The sequence below is a fragment of the Grammomys surdaster genome, unplaced genomic scaffold (genome assembly GCF_004785775.1).
Source record: "Grammomys surdaster isolate TR1022 unplaced genomic scaffold, NIH_TR_1.0 125745, whole genome shotgun sequence".
Taxonomy (NCBI): Eukaryota; Metazoa; Chordata; class Mammalia; order Rodentia; family Muridae; genus Grammomys; species Grammomys surdaster.
The window spans coordinates 2,139,773-2,153,819 of record NW_021620577.1 but is presented as its reverse complement, the minus strand read 5'-3'; the positions used below and the strand labels follow the sequence as shown (position 1 = coordinate 2,153,819).

At 50.1% G+C, this 14,047-nt stretch overlaps 3 protein-coding genes across 6 annotated transcripts in view; 1 reads left to right on the top strand and 2 right to left on the bottom strand.

The window, feature by feature from the left end:
- Septin12 (septin 12) overlaps positions 1 to 3,526 on the bottom strand; it is a 17,679-nt gene extending 14,153 nt beyond the window's left edge. Inside the window, exons 1-2 of one of the 2 annotated variants that reach the window (XM_028788389.1) lie at positions 3,405 to 3,526; positions 1,923 to 2,110 (exon numbers count right to left, since the gene is read on the bottom strand). In XM_028788389.1, coding sequence (XP_028644222.1) covers positions 1,923 to 2,082 — 160 coding nt within the window. In that variant the 5' untranslated portion in view covers positions 2,083 to 2,110; positions 3,405 to 3,526. The remainder of the gene's footprint in view (positions 1 to 1,922; positions 2,111 to 3,404) is intronic. The other variant, XM_028788388.1, reaches the window with a different exon arrangement.
- Positions 3,527 to 7,932: 4,406 nt separating this feature from the next.
- Positions 7,933 to 8,896, top strand: Smim22 (small integral membrane protein 22). 3 transcript variants are annotated; one of them, XM_028788405.1, is made up of 4 exons: positions 7,933 to 8,048; positions 8,301 to 8,445; positions 8,529 to 8,605; positions 8,788 to 8,896. In XM_028788405.1, exons 2-4 carry the CDS (start codon positions 8,310 to 8,312, stop codon positions 8,827 to 8,829), a joined length of 255 nt encoding a protein of 84 aa, XP_028644238.1. In that variant the 5' UTR covers positions 7,933 to 8,048; positions 8,301 to 8,309; the 3' UTR covers positions 8,830 to 8,896. The 3 variants fall into 3 exon arrangements, with proteins under 3 accessions (XP_028644238.1, XP_028644236.1, XP_028644237.1); XM_028788403.1 differs by having other exon boundaries at positions 8,529 to 8,620; XM_028788404.1 differs by having other exon boundaries at positions 7,938 to 8,009; positions 8,529 to 8,620.
- Positions 8,897 to 9,177: 281 nt separating this feature from the next.
- Rogdi (rogdi atypical leucine zipper) lies at positions 9,178 to 13,975 on the bottom strand. The gene is made up of 11 exons (XM_028788375.1): positions 13,737 to 13,975; positions 13,584 to 13,655; positions 12,718 to 12,800; positions 12,532 to 12,586; positions 11,975 to 12,055; positions 11,198 to 11,293; positions 10,814 to 10,912; positions 10,383 to 10,496; positions 10,243 to 10,292; positions 10,009 to 10,135; positions 9,178 to 9,714 (listed from the first exon to the last, which is right to left on the bottom strand). Exons 1-11 carry the CDS (start codon positions 13,779 to 13,781, stop codon positions 9,673 to 9,675), a joined length of 864 nt encoding a protein of 287 aa, XP_028644208.1. The 5' UTR covers positions 13,782 to 13,975; the 3' UTR covers positions 9,178 to 9,672.
- Positions 13,976 to 14,047: the final 72 nt, after the last annotated feature.

Genomic DNA, 14,047 nt, shown 5'->3' with positions numbered 1-14,047 from the left:
GGGGAGGGGAGGGGAGGGGAGGGGAGGAGAAGGAATGGAGGAGAAGCTTCCTCAGGTTAGGTGAGTCATGAAAAGGTGGCTCTGAGGACTGGCCATTTGGAGTTAAGAGCAGCCCAGATGAAATGTAGTCAGTAATAAGTCAGAGTTATCATTAGTGAAGTAGACGCTAATACCAGAGGACTGGTATCTGCCCAGCTCTTGCGCTGTTCAAGGCTTAGTGTAAATATTAAGGTTGTGTGTGCCTTTTATCTGGGAACTGAATGATCAAGGCAGGGTAGAAACCTCAGATTGGGATTAAAAAATCTTTACAACACAAACAAACAAACCACCAAAAACTCAAAACAATAACAACAACAAAGTTGCCTTGGTCATGTTGTCTCTTCACAGCGAGAGGCCAGTTAAGTAAGAGAACATGAGTGGGCATGCGTGCATGCATTTATGCGTGTGGAGACTAGGTTCACCTTTGCGAGTCAGTCCTCAGGAGTGGCCCATCTATTTTTTTGAGACAGGTTTCTTACTAGAACCCAAGAGTTCTCCACTCCCTACCTTTGCACTTCTGGGAATGCCAGCAGGCACTGCAGCCCGAGCCTTTCTACTTAGACAGGCTCTGCAGCCCCAGCCTCCAGTTTTCATGGCTTGTGTGGGAAGAACTACTGAGTTGCTTCTCGATCTCTCTGACTCCTGCTTTTTTAGTGCTGGGATGGAACCCACTGCTTACAGATGCTAGCAAGTATGGCATCACAGATCTATAGCCTCTGGATGTTTTTTCCTCTAAAGATATGTTTATTTTTGTTTTACATTTGAGTGCTTTGGGTACACACACGAGTCTGTGTATCACATATGTGGAACGCCCTCAGAGGCCAAAAGAGGACATTGGACCCCCTAGAACTGGAATGACAGACACCTGTAAGCTGCCACATGGGTGACAAAAATTGAACCCAGGTCCTCTGGAAGAACAGCCAGTGATCCTAATCACAGAACCATTTCTCTAGGCCTCTCTCTTTCCCACTCCCGCAGTGGGTCATATAGCCTAGGATGACTTCAAACTGGCTAGGCTAGGTTACTCATGAAGACTTGAACGCTTGCTGACTCCATTTCCTAGGTGTTGGGATTGCAGGCATGCATCACCATGCCCAGTTTCTGTAGTGCTAGTGACTGAACCCACGGCTTGAGTTCTCTCTCTCTCTCTCTCTCTCTCTCTCTCTCTCTCTCTCTCTCTCTCTTTCTCTCTCTCTCTCACTTTTTTGTTTGTTTTTGTTTGTTTGTTTGTTTTGAGACAGGTTTTTTTCTGTGTAGCCTTGGTTGTAGACCAGGTTGGCCTGAGTGCTGAGATTAAAGGTGTGTGCCACCACTGCCCAGATCCCTCTCTCTCTTAAAACACCTTGTTTTGTTTTAGAGACTGTGTGTGTGTGTGTGTGTGTGTGTGTGTATGTGTACACATATGTGTGTAGATGCACATACAGAGAAATAAGAAGACTTTTGAGAATGGGCTCCTCTTCCACTCTGTGGGTTCTAAGCCATCTACTGAATCAGGATCAGTACTGCAGCACAGTCATGAGTGATGAATCAGGATCAGTACTGCAGCACAGTCATGCGTGGTGAATCAGGATCAGTACTACAGCACAGTCATGCGTGGTGAATCAGGATCAGTACTGCAGCACAGTCATGCGTGGTGAATCAGGATCAGTACTGCAGCACAGTCATGTGTGGTCACTGCACTGCAAGGCTCTTCATGACTATCCTTGGCTGGGGCAATCTGGTTCTGGCTGATTTTGTATCTAGGGGCTCAATATCTCCTATATTTAATTTCAGCCCTCCTGTGAGCTATTAGGTCAGATGCCCTTGCAGATCAGAAGACTGAGTGCAGGACAGGTGAGATGCCTTCATTCATCCTCCCCTCTGTGGCTCTGCCCCTAACTCACCTACTACCATGATATTGAACTCAAACCCAGTCTTCATAGCCTTGATCCTCAGCTGGTCTAGCACAGCCTCAATGCCCACAGGACCAAACATCTCACAGGGTGGGGTCCTGGGGCTGGAGGGCCTCGAAGAGCAGGGAGAGGGTGATCGCCTCTCATCCATGGGGCCAAGGGTACAATGGTACCTGTTGCTGGGAGAGTTTTGGAGAGAAGTGTTGTGTTGCTATGGCTGGGCTCAGAGGGGCTACTCTGAGTAAATTTTAAAAGAAAAGGTCTTAGTAGGCGATGGTGCATGCCTTTAATACCAGAACTCTGCAAAAAGAGGCAAGTGGATCTCTGTGAGTTCAAGACCAGCCTGGTCTACAAAGTGAGTTCCAGGACAGCCAAAGCTACACAGGGAAAAACCTGTCTCAAAACAAACAAAACAAAACAAAAAAAGAAAAGGTCTTGGGCTGGAGAACTGGCTCAGGGGTTAAGAGCATTGACTGCTCTTCCAGAGGTCCTGAGTTCAATTCCCAGCAACCACATGGTGGCTCACAACTATCTGTAGTGAGATCTGATGCCTTCTTCTGGTGTGTCTAAAAATTGCTACAGTGTGCTCAAATAAATAAAAATAAATCTTAAAAACAAAAGAAAGAAAAGGTCTTATGTAGCCCAGGCTGACCTCCATCTACTCCGTAGCTGAAGATAACCCTAAACTAATCCTCCTGTCTCCATCTCCAAAGTGCAGGGATTATAGACGTGTACCATCATGCTTAGTTTTGTATTATTCTGGGGAATTGAACCCAGGGCTTCACACACACTGGAAAAGCACTCTGTCAATTAAGCTGCATCCCTGTCCATCCTGTCCCAAAGACTTTTTATACTGTAGTTTTATACTGTAGTCTAAGCCAATCTGGAACTCCCTAGGTAGCTTAGACTAGGACAGTCTTAAGTTTGTGGCAATCCTTCTGCCTCAGTTTCCTAAGTGCTGGGACCAGCATACCTGGCTGGAAGTTCTCACTTCTAAACCCTGACTGAGGGTATTGTTCCTGGCTATGTTCTATATCCCCTGGTAAGACTGAGACTCCATGATCCCAGGTGGAGGGCTGCGAGGGTTGAGTCCCCATCCTGAGATATGCTGGTTTCAGAAATTTACCAAGCTTGTCTCATCCTTACAATAGGCTGTCAATGACCTTCCACTCAGACCCTAGTATTTATGTCTAGACTGGAGTCCTTAAAGAGTCACAGTTAAAGGGAAAGTGCTATTCATATTCCAACAGGGAACTTGGGCAAGGGGCTCAAAGAGCAGGGTTGGAAGAGATGAAGAGATAGAGAGATCTCAAATGAAGGACACACTCACACACACACTCACACACTCATTCACACTCATTCACACAGGTCAGAGGTAGGTTATAATGACTGGGAGGGAGAAGGGCAGAAGGACAGGGACCCGTGGGCAAGCAGCAGAGGACACAGAGTAAGAAAAGTTGGCTCATGTAGCACCTGGTGGACGAGTCCCTTGGGGGAGCTGGAGCAGCTGGGGGGAGCTGGAGTAGCTGGCAGGGTGTGCTGAGGGGGAGGGGAGGGCTGGCAGTTAGCCACAGAATCCCAGCTTCCTTCCTCCTTCCTGTGACCTACCCCCCACCCCAGGCAGGAGGGGCTAAGACCAGGGACTTACTTATCTGTGCTCCCTAAGCCCTTGACCCCAACACCTGGCAATTACCAAGACCTAATCACACAAGACTCCCAGATAGAGGGGGATCCTGGGCACCCAGTCAGCTCTGGCATCAAGACTCTAAGTTGGTAAAACCCACCTCCCAGTCCATGAGCCTTAGCTTTTTGGCCGCTCTCTAGAAGTTGGCACTCCTATGGGTTAACTAGAACTATCTACTGGGAAGCCCTGGGATGCTAAGTAATCTGTACCCTATAAAGTTATGTTTACATCTCAGGCTAAGAGAAGTTCAAGGTCATACTGGGAGGAAATGGCAGAGCTGGAGAAACAGGCAGGCTGTTCCTTCCTGTTTCCTGCTTACAGGAAAATGTCTTATACCAGTATACTTTAGATGAGAAGGAGACATGGTGGAACACACCTGAAATTCCAGCACTTGAGAAGCTGAGGCAGGAGGATTGTGAACTTGAAGCCATCTTCAGCTGTACAGCTAGATCCTATCTCAAAAAAGAAAAAAAAGGTATGAGGTGAGGCTGCAGAGATGGCTCAGAGTTAGACTGACTGTCCTTACAGAGGATCCAAGTTCAGTCCCCAGCACCCATACATGATGGCTCACAACTATGTAAAACTCCAGTCCTGGGGGATTTGACAACCTCTTTGGCCTTCTAGGGCATCACACACACATGGTGCACAGACATGCATACAGGCAAAATATCCATACACACAGAACAATACAATAATAATTTAATAATAATTATTATTGAAGAGCACCTGCTGCTTTTGCAGAGAACAAAGCAGGTTCCCAACACCATGACAGACCATCTACAGCCTGTCACCATCTACAGCCTGTCACCATCTACAGCCTATCACCATCTACAGCCTGTCACCACTTACAGCCTGTCACTATCTACAGCCTGTCACCATCTACAGTCTGTCACCACTTACAGCCTGTCACTATCTACAGCCTGTCACCATCTACAGCCTGTCACCATTTACAGCCTGTCAGTAGCCATCTAGGAAAAGCTAAAACTAGCAGGTGATCTTCTTAAGATGGTTTCTCCATGGACTGAAAATCTATGATGAATTTGCTTCTTTAAGCAAGACTGAGGAGATTACATCTGAGGAAAGATTCCAGATATTAACATGCTTTTCCTGTTATTGTAGCGCCGGGTGGTGGTGGCGCACGCCTTTAATCCCAGCACTTGGGAGGCAGAGGCAGGAGGATTTCTGAGTTAAAGACCAGCCTGGTCTACAGAGTGAGTTCCAGGACAGCCAGGACTATACAGAGAAACCCTGTCTTGAAAAAATATATATATATGTAGCAATCACTAGGTATTAGCCCACCCTTTTGAATAGATCTCTGCAGAACAAGGAAAATGTACTGTCTTGTAGTGATGCTATATAAATAGATGATTTCTTTCTTTCTCTCTTCCTTCCTTCCTTTCTTTCTTTTAGGTTTTTCGAGACAGGGTTTCTCTGTGTAGCGGTGGCTGTCCTGGAACTCACTCTGTAGACCAGGCTGGCCTCGAACTCAGAAATCTGCCTGCCTCTGCCTTTCAAGTGTTGGGATTAAAGGCGTGCACCACCACTGCCCAGCAAATAGATGATTTCTTAATTCTAAGTGATAAATTCCTAAAATTATATTAGTAATTATTAAGATCTTTTATAATAGGACTGCTATTAAGTCCTCTCTGATAATCAAAGCTGCAGTGAGAACCGTGACAGTCTTCAAGTGTCATGAGTTAACTGCTTCTGAGATAGCAAGCAGGGATCTACAACTCACAGAGCACGTTCCAAGAGGTTGTAAAACAATTTACCAAAGGTCACAAGAAGGAAACCAATGATTTAGTATAGGTGCAAGGACAGAAGATAACATATTGGCTGGGTTTATCTATACAAAATTTCGATAATGCCTTAGTCGAAAAAATTACGGTTTTTAACTTTCAATTAAACTTTTGAGCTTGTGACAGATAATGAATGTTTAGCTAGATAATTACTCTTAGTGGATATGCATGTAAACATTCTCTGTTGTAAACTTCTTATTCAATTTATGATTTGAATTTATATTTGAACTTGTAGTGAACTTTTGTAAAAAAAAAGAGAAAGGAAGAAAGAAAGAAAGAAAGAAAGAAAGAAAGAAAGAAAGAAAGAAAGGAAGGAGAGAGAAGGATACTTGGAAAAACTATGTGATCTATTTTCCCTAAAAAGGGTACAAAAGAGCAGGAAAGATTACATTGTACAGCTCTGGGAGTAAAAGCATTGGGATCATAGCACTGGGAGTAAGAACACGGGGAGCAAGGACGTTGCTACATCAGAGCAGGAGGAGACAGCAAGATTAGGGGAATGCAGAGTAGAATAACTTAGAAATTACAAGGCAACATACAAAATTAAGAGAGTAATATGCAGAATGCAGAGGGAAAGAGGAAAAAAAGAAGAAGCTGCAGAGGGAGCAGGCAGGCTTCTCCTTATCATGGGACAGAACAGGTCTTTTCTTAATAACAAGGCAGGCCTAGTCTTACTACAGAGGACGAAGCTTTCTTCTTAATGACTCGGGTTTAATTCATTTAGCAGTGAAAGGGTAGAAGCTTTTTCTCTCTATGCAATAAAGACTGGAGCTCATTCTTCATCCAGAATGAGCGAGTTCCTTCTGCACTGGTGCTTGGTCTTTTGCTCCATATGCTTGTGTAAGTATGGATGTGTGTGTAAGAATGTAATTGTGAGAATGTATGTACACTGGACCCAACTGGTTTCAATGGAGATGTATAAATGCATATGCATGAACCTGTACACAAATTTATGTGAATTTATTTTTCTAGCTACTTGGTCACAATGAAGGACAAGCAACTAACACAGCGTCCCATTGTTCTGAGAAAATTTCACAGGATCACAGAATTCCCACATCCTGAGGCTGGGTGTGGTCGCACACACCTTTAATTCCAGAGATGGATTTCTATGAGTTCAAGAACAGCCTTGTCTACATAGTGAGTTCTAGGACAGTCAGGGCTCTTTAGAAAGACAATTTCTCCAAAACAATGTAAAACAAGACAAGACAAAACAAAAACAATCCCCCTAAACCTAACTACCTGAGGAAGACATGGTCCATGTTCCACTTTACAGACATGACTACTAAAACAGATGGTCAGAGGATGTAACTAAGCTTACACACTGCCATGGTCTTGCCGGCTAGAAAATCAAGAGATATCTATCCCCTAAACAGCCCAGCCAGTCTTCACTGGAGTCTGGCCTGTATACCTTTAAGAGAATCCACATGCTCTCTTTAGAGCTTCTGAGCTTGAGGTCTGTCCCAGTCACAACAGTAAATGAGTCAATTAGGTGTATTTATGACTTTTCATTAGTCACTTAATGTCACAATGCCCCAGCTTTCTTTCTTCCCTTTCCTTCTTCCTTCCTTCCTCACTTTCTTCCCTTCTTTCTTTTTTCCTTCCTTCTTTTACTGCGCAGGCGAACACATCGGCCCATGTGGCACAGTGTGCACTTGGAGGGGAATGGACAACCTGACAGAGTCCTCTCCATCATGTGGGTCCAGGGATTGATCTTCCAGTTACCCTGCTCGTTGGCAGGCACCATTACCTGTTGAGCCATCTTGCTGGCCTCCCCAATCCTTTTTAAAAATAGTTTCATGAAGTTCAGCCTGGCTTCAAATTTATTATATAGTTGAGGATAGCCTTGAACAACTTCTTTTCTTTTACCTTTAAGTACAGGATTACAAGTGCAGTTCACATGGTGCTGGGATCAAATCCAAGGCCTTGACCCTTGTAGGCAACACACCAATTCAGCTATGTTCCCAACCCCCAGTTTGCACATGTGGAGAAAACAACAATGGGACTAGTGAGGTTATCTCTTTGTAATCATTCTGTGAATAAGCCAGGCATGTATGCTGTGTCAGATGAGGGGCCCGACATTGGATAACCCCCCTGCCCAAACCATTAAGAGCCACACGAATAAGAAATTGTCATACGTCCACATGTGTCTAGGCTGAGCACAGCATCTAGACTCTCAGGTGCCAAGAATACAGGAACAGTGAGATCTGCTTTCACCGGGGAAGGTCACCACTCCAAGGGCAAGGACCCCCTTGTGGACTCTAACCCTCTGGAATGTGAGTCTCCATTAAACGCTTTTGAAAAAACAAGTTATCTTGGTCACGGTGTTTGGTCACAGTAATAGAAAAGTAACTAAGACATCTGGGATACTAAGAATAGGTGACAAAAATTCCAGGGTGCAGAGCAACTGTTAGCTCTGTGGCTTTCCTCCCTAGGCCCCTGCAGTCAGCTGGCCCCTGGCCTTTGCCTGGCAGCGGGCCCTGGAGAGGAGGGCGGGGCTGGTTGCTAAGGTTTCAGGTGGTGCAGATCCGGAAGCAGGAAGCAGTGTGAATCCCCAGGACCTACCTGGCTTGAGGGAGAGAGTGCCACTAGAGGCAGGTGGGCGCACTGGAAGCAGCCTTGCTAGGGAGAGAGGAGGTAATGGGATGCTGGGTGGGTTGGGGCTGCCCAGGTCAGGGTCAGCGTGGGGGCCACAGGTCTAGGGGAGACAAACCGGTCTGTGGAGAAGATGGTGGGGAGAGGTTGCTGGGTCTGGAGCAGAGGGAATGGGGGGACAGTGCAGAAGGCTGAGGAGAACAGGGGGGTCAGGGGTCATCTCAGGGTAGGGTCAGACTGTGTACGGCCTGAGAGAGGCCTGGACTGAGGTGGCCCTTTGGGGGGGTGGGGCAGGTAGCTGAGATGGGACTTTCTGCTGATGAGCTGAAGCGTGAGCTGGAGGCCACTGCAGAGGAAGTACTGGGGAGGCTGAGGAGCCGGCAGCTGTTCCAGTCTGAATGGGACATCGCTGCCTTTGTGGTCTTTCTCACGTTTGCGGGTGAGTGTGGCTCCTGATCCAAGGCGCCCTACCCTGGTGTTAGGGCAGGGCCACATTTGGGTGCCTCTCTGTCTGGTCTCCAGGCACTGTGGTGTTGTTGCTGCTTCTGGTTATTGTCCACTGCTGCTGCTGCTGCTGCTGCTCCCCCAGGCCCCGGAAGGTGAGCCCCGGGAAGGTGAGCCTGGGAAGATGAACTTAAGGTGGGGTGTGCCCCTCAGAGAGGAGGGCTCCCATAGAAGTTGCCCTCACAGCTGCACCGGGGTGGGCGGGCAGGGCCTTGTGGAGAGGGTTCAGGCAGGGCTTCCGAGTCTTACCTACTGGGCCCTTCTGTTTCTCTTGCAGGAAAAGCCTAAGGGCGTGGACAACTTGGCCCTGGAACCTTAATGCTAGCTTGCCCTTGGCATGGGCCCTCCTGGATCACAGTAACAGAGCCATGTTTGCTAAAGCCTGAGTCTGGATTGTGTTGTAATCATGCCGGGGGCAGTGTGGTGGCTCTCACCATGATGTGCCCGCCCATGATCCCTTTTACAGTCTGAACTTCCACTACCCCACGGGGCGCTCTGCAGCCTGGACACAGGCTGTGATGTTGGCATTCAAGAGGCTGAGGCAGGATTATGAACTCCACCTCAAAGGCGGAACTGAAAATCAGGGCATGAGAACACGGGAGACCATGGGTCACCAGGGACCTTCAACTAATCTCTACTAAGTAGGGAGGCAGACAGACAACAGGGCTCCAGTTAACATCTGATTTTTATTTCTTAGAGGTGGGTTGAGGTCACAGAACCAATGGTCCCAGTACTGCACCTTATTTACAGTGAGGCTTCTCCCCCGGCCCAGGTCCCTCTTTCCTCCTCCACTTCACAGCTTAGTTGTAACCCCATCCCTCACTCTCTAATGGGAGCTGAGGGTGGGAGAGGGGAGGGGCCTGGGCTTGGTCCCACCCTTAGTCCAAAGGTTCCTGGAGTGTCCAGGAAGGCAGGGTTAGGAGCATGGCCACACCTCTGCCCATCTCCTTGATTGTCCCCCCCAATCAAAAAAACCCCTTTCCCCAGGTGCCTCTCATATTTACTTCCATCAGTACCACAGAGTAGTGAGGAAGGAGAAAAATAACTCGGGGGGGGGTGCCTGACAGTGATAGGCACCGCAGGGGTATGTGGTATGTGTTGGGAAGAGGGACCACAAGTCAGGGCTACCCCCCCTGGGAGGAGGATTCAGGCGGGTGCTTGCTCAGAAGGGCCGGGAGCTCCAGTAGCTGGAAAACACAGAAATCTGCGGGGGGGGGGGGGAGAGGAGGGGAGATGGTGGTGGTCAACAACAGGTTCCGTAGGGTGTCCACTGGCTTCAGGGGCGTAATCAGGGGGGTGCTATAGGTGTGGTTTCTGGGGTGCTATACCCACTAGAACCTAAGTGAGGTGTTAGGGTTACAGGAGGGGACTGTGTCTGGGAACTGTTGCCCGATGACTGGTATGCACGGTCTAGTGGTCTTTACAACCTGGGGGCACTCAGGAAGTGTGGAGCCCCCCGAACGGCCCTGCTCCCCTGCCCTGCATGCCCTGGACACACCTTATCCTTGAGCTGCTGGCAGAGCTGCAGAGAGACAGTGAAGTACACCAGGGCGTCGTTGAGCCAGGGGATCACACACTCTACCTTGTGGACGTGGCTCACCTCGAGGCGCTGTGAGCCCCACTCACTGGGGGAGAAGAAGAAGTGGATCCTGAGGGTAGGCCTGGACCCCAGACCCCAAGAGGAGAGGGGGGAGGAGAGAAGGGGATTTAGGACCCCTTCCTGTACACTTACAACATGGCCCCAGGGCTGTGGAGTACCGCACCTCCGGAGGGGCGGAAGTTCTAGGCAGAAACAGCAGAGTCCTTGAGGTCTAGGTGGAGGGTCCTTGGCAGCATTGGTGTGGGGGCGCTGGGGGGTGGGGAGGACTATACCTTGGTGGAGGTGGGCTGCAGAGTGTGCAGCTGGTACACCGTGAGGCACAGCTTGTTGAGATTGATGTAGACATTGACCAGCAGGTCAGAGGGTAGGGTAGGTGCAAACATCCGCTGGAGGAGGCAGGAGGGATGAGACCCTCTCCAACTTTAGGCTGCACTGCTACAGGGTATGGAGTTACGGGGGGAGGGGGTAGCCCAGTCCCACCTCTAGGGGCTTCTCCATAGGCTGGGGCACCAGAGGCTTCCCATCATCTCTATGTGCTGGCTGCTAGGTTGGAAGCCACTGGCTGTAAACCGGGTTAACATATTGGGGGCAAGATGCAGGCTAAGAACCCAACCCAGAAAACTGCCCAGGCCCAGAAGTCCCTCTGGCTGGACCTCTCAGTAGAGACTTCTTTCTTGGGGTAAGGACTGTCTGAGGTACTGACCGTGAGGCCACTGGCAGCAATCTCCGGCAGGGTGAGGGTGGCTGGGGTAGTGAGCCGGTTTCTGGCTCTTGTCAGTTGCAGCATAACAGCATCCATGAGCTGGAGAGGGGCCGGCAGCCACTGCTACTTGGGTAGTACCAGTTGGGGTCCCCCATGTCCCAGCCCCTAGCACCAGCAAGCAACATCTGTAGCTTCTGTTTTTGCCAGGTAACCATGGTTCCCAGGTCTAAACTCTGCAGCTCCACAGATGCTGTAATCCAGGTCATAAGCTAATATATGTGGCCAGAGCTGTGAGTCATGTCTGGGGAAGGAGCAGGTTCTAGAGAAGCCTGGGGACATAGAGCTGGCACTGTTCAGGGTAAGGTGCTAGGATGGGAAGGGTACCTTGAGGACCTCCGCTCCTGTCTTGAACTGGTAGCTCTCGTCCCGGTTTGCTAGGAGGTAAATAGCTTGGCTCACGTGGTTCCTGGCATCCTGGATCTGGAAGCAGTCCCACCACCCACATAACCGGAGTCTGTCAGTTTCAGGGAAGCCACATTTCTGGGTCTTCAGCCTGACCCCAGAACATGGGGCCCCACTTGAGAGGCTGACCTCCCAGGAGAGGGTGGTACCATCTGTGGTCTTGATAACCTCCAAAGTATTTGAACCTGGATGGCCAGGTCCTGGACAATCATAGCAGCCAAGACATGCTGGCTCTTGGCCCTATGTAGTTACTGCTCAAAAGACAAGCCCTAGTACACCCATAAGGTAGTAAGTGTGCAGGGCTCAAGGGAAGAAGCGAATGTGTCCAGGGAGAAGCAAGAGGGCAGATGTGTGAACCAGCTTCAGATCAGGGTGTGTGTGTGTGTCTGTGTGTACATGCCCCATGTGTGTCACATGGCCTATGGATAGGCAGGTGGCTTATGCATGATTTAAGGTACATGGGAAGCCCCTGTTAAGTGACATTCAAAGGGACCTTCAGCTGTCCTCACATGGCCAAAATCACAAAGTACGGCAGGTTTCACATCCCTAATGTGGAACAGGCTCTGGCATCCCAAGGCACCAGCTCCCTAATTCTGCTGTTTGCTGTGGTCCCAAAGTCCCAATTGCTAAACTTCTCTGGGGAGGCCTTAGCTTGGGCCTGCCCTGGGGCCTGAGCCCAGGTTGGGCAGTGGACCTCACCTGCTGTAGCTTCCACTGCTTGTCCTCCCGGAAAGCGAAGTGCAACAACTGGTTGTTCCGAGGCATCTTCAAGTTCACATCCTATGAGCCGGCAATGCAGTGGGTGGGTGGCTGAGGGCCCAGGCCCCATGCCCCAGGGAGATAAACAGGAATGTCAAGAAACAGGAACTCAGATCCAGCAAGAACCACAAAGTGGTGAGAGGGGAAAGAAGCTGAGAAAGGAGAAGGGCTATCCCTGGGCCTTGAGACCTTAGCTCAGAGGGTGGCTGATTCAACTTTGATGTGCGGCCAGCCTGCCTAGGCTTCCAATGTCTGTATTTCACAGAGTCCAGATGCCAAGCTGAACTAAGTGTAAAGCCACCGGCTTCTTGTCCCTCCCTGAACCTATCTAATGGGGTAGTGTGAGGGTTGCCTGTCACGTTACAGACATACAAGGAAACAGGTTAGAGAAGACAAGGATCAGACCCAGGGCCACACAGCCAGCTGGTGGCAGAGCTAGCCATCACCATCCTTGTCACTAGCAGGACTGTTGGGGGATAGGGCCCCGGGGGACTCACCGCCTGGCTGAGGGCATCCCCTTGCAGAGTCAGCACCCCTTTCACCTGGTCAGTGCTGTAACACACAGGAGTCAAGAGGGATGCCTGCTACTGCTCCCTCCCCTTGCAGCCTGCCCCACAGTACCATGGGCATTTCCTCCCCCAGGTATACACCCCTTCCAAAGGCTCCTGTTCAACCCAGCTCACCCACAGCTGCCCAGGATGAAGTTCTCCTGCTTGGCAGGACCCTCGGTGCTGGGGCCTGGGAGAGTGAAGCGGAGAGAGGCCTCCTGTGGAAGACAGGGCAGTCCCCACATCTCCCCTCAGTCTGGCCAGCGTTCCATTCCAAGGCCTAGATACTTTGCCGATTAGCCTGGGAAGGGGCAAGGAAGGCAGGCCTGGCCTGGCTCCTCTGCCTTTATCCTACCAAGCCTCCAAGATTCTGTGAACTCAGTCCTGTTCATTCCAGTCCTGAGTATGTCATGAGCAGGCAGGCAGGTGGGAACACAGAACAGAGAGGCACAGAACCTAGCTAACTGGAGCGCTGTGATATATGTTGGGAGCAGAGTCACAGAATCACAATCAGTAGTCACAGTAACATGGTTTCCTAGGTCGCTGTCCTAAGCATTTTTGAGATAGTTTATTTATCTTTACATCAGCTTTGTGAGCCTGGTTAGGGTAAGGGAACAGGCGTAGTAATCCGGAAAATTTGGCTGAGATCACATCAGAGCTCGGATCATCAGTTTTTGTTTTGAGACAAGTGTTTCATAATGGAGCCTAAGGCTGGCTTCTAACCCGTGAATCTCTAACCTCACTCTTCCCAGTGCTGAAATCACAAGCTTTCACCACCACCTTGCTTGCTCACAGATGACATGTCAATTTCAAAGATAGTTCACACTCAAGACCTGGTCTAAGACCTTGACTGACACACACTGCTTGTGTAATTACACGCCACCATGCCTGCATCTGGACTGTACTCTTAGAAGTGGTAATCTGAACAGGCCACGCTCAGCAGCCGCGGTGAGCGATTCGCAGGACCCCGTGGATAGGAAGTATGGCAGGCCGGGCGTTACCTTGAGGATGTCCTGCAGCTGCCTCAGCACGGCGTGCACCTCAGCGTGCAGCAACCAGCGAAACTCCTCCTCCTGCGGAGAGCGTGGCATCAAACCCATCTCGTTCCCGTTGCCAGTCGGCTGGCCGCCCCCCGCCCTCAGCCCGCGTCCCACCAGTACTGCCCGCTCCGCGGCGCTCGCAGCCATCGCGGTCGCCATCGTCCTGACCGCGCGCTGTCTCTGAGGTCTGTAGTCAGGAGCTTGGCGTGCAGCGCCCGCCCCTTTTTCTCCTCCTCCTGTGACCGATTGGCAAACCGGGCACAAACTCCACCCCCAAGCCAGGGGCGTCTCAAGCGACTGGCTGCAGCTTCCATTCCTGGCTGTTAAGTGGCTAGGCGAACAGGTCACGCTTAGTCTTCTACCCGCCCGCCTCAACCAGTTCCTCGGCAGGGGCGGGACGCTTTGGCTACCAACCTAGCCCTACT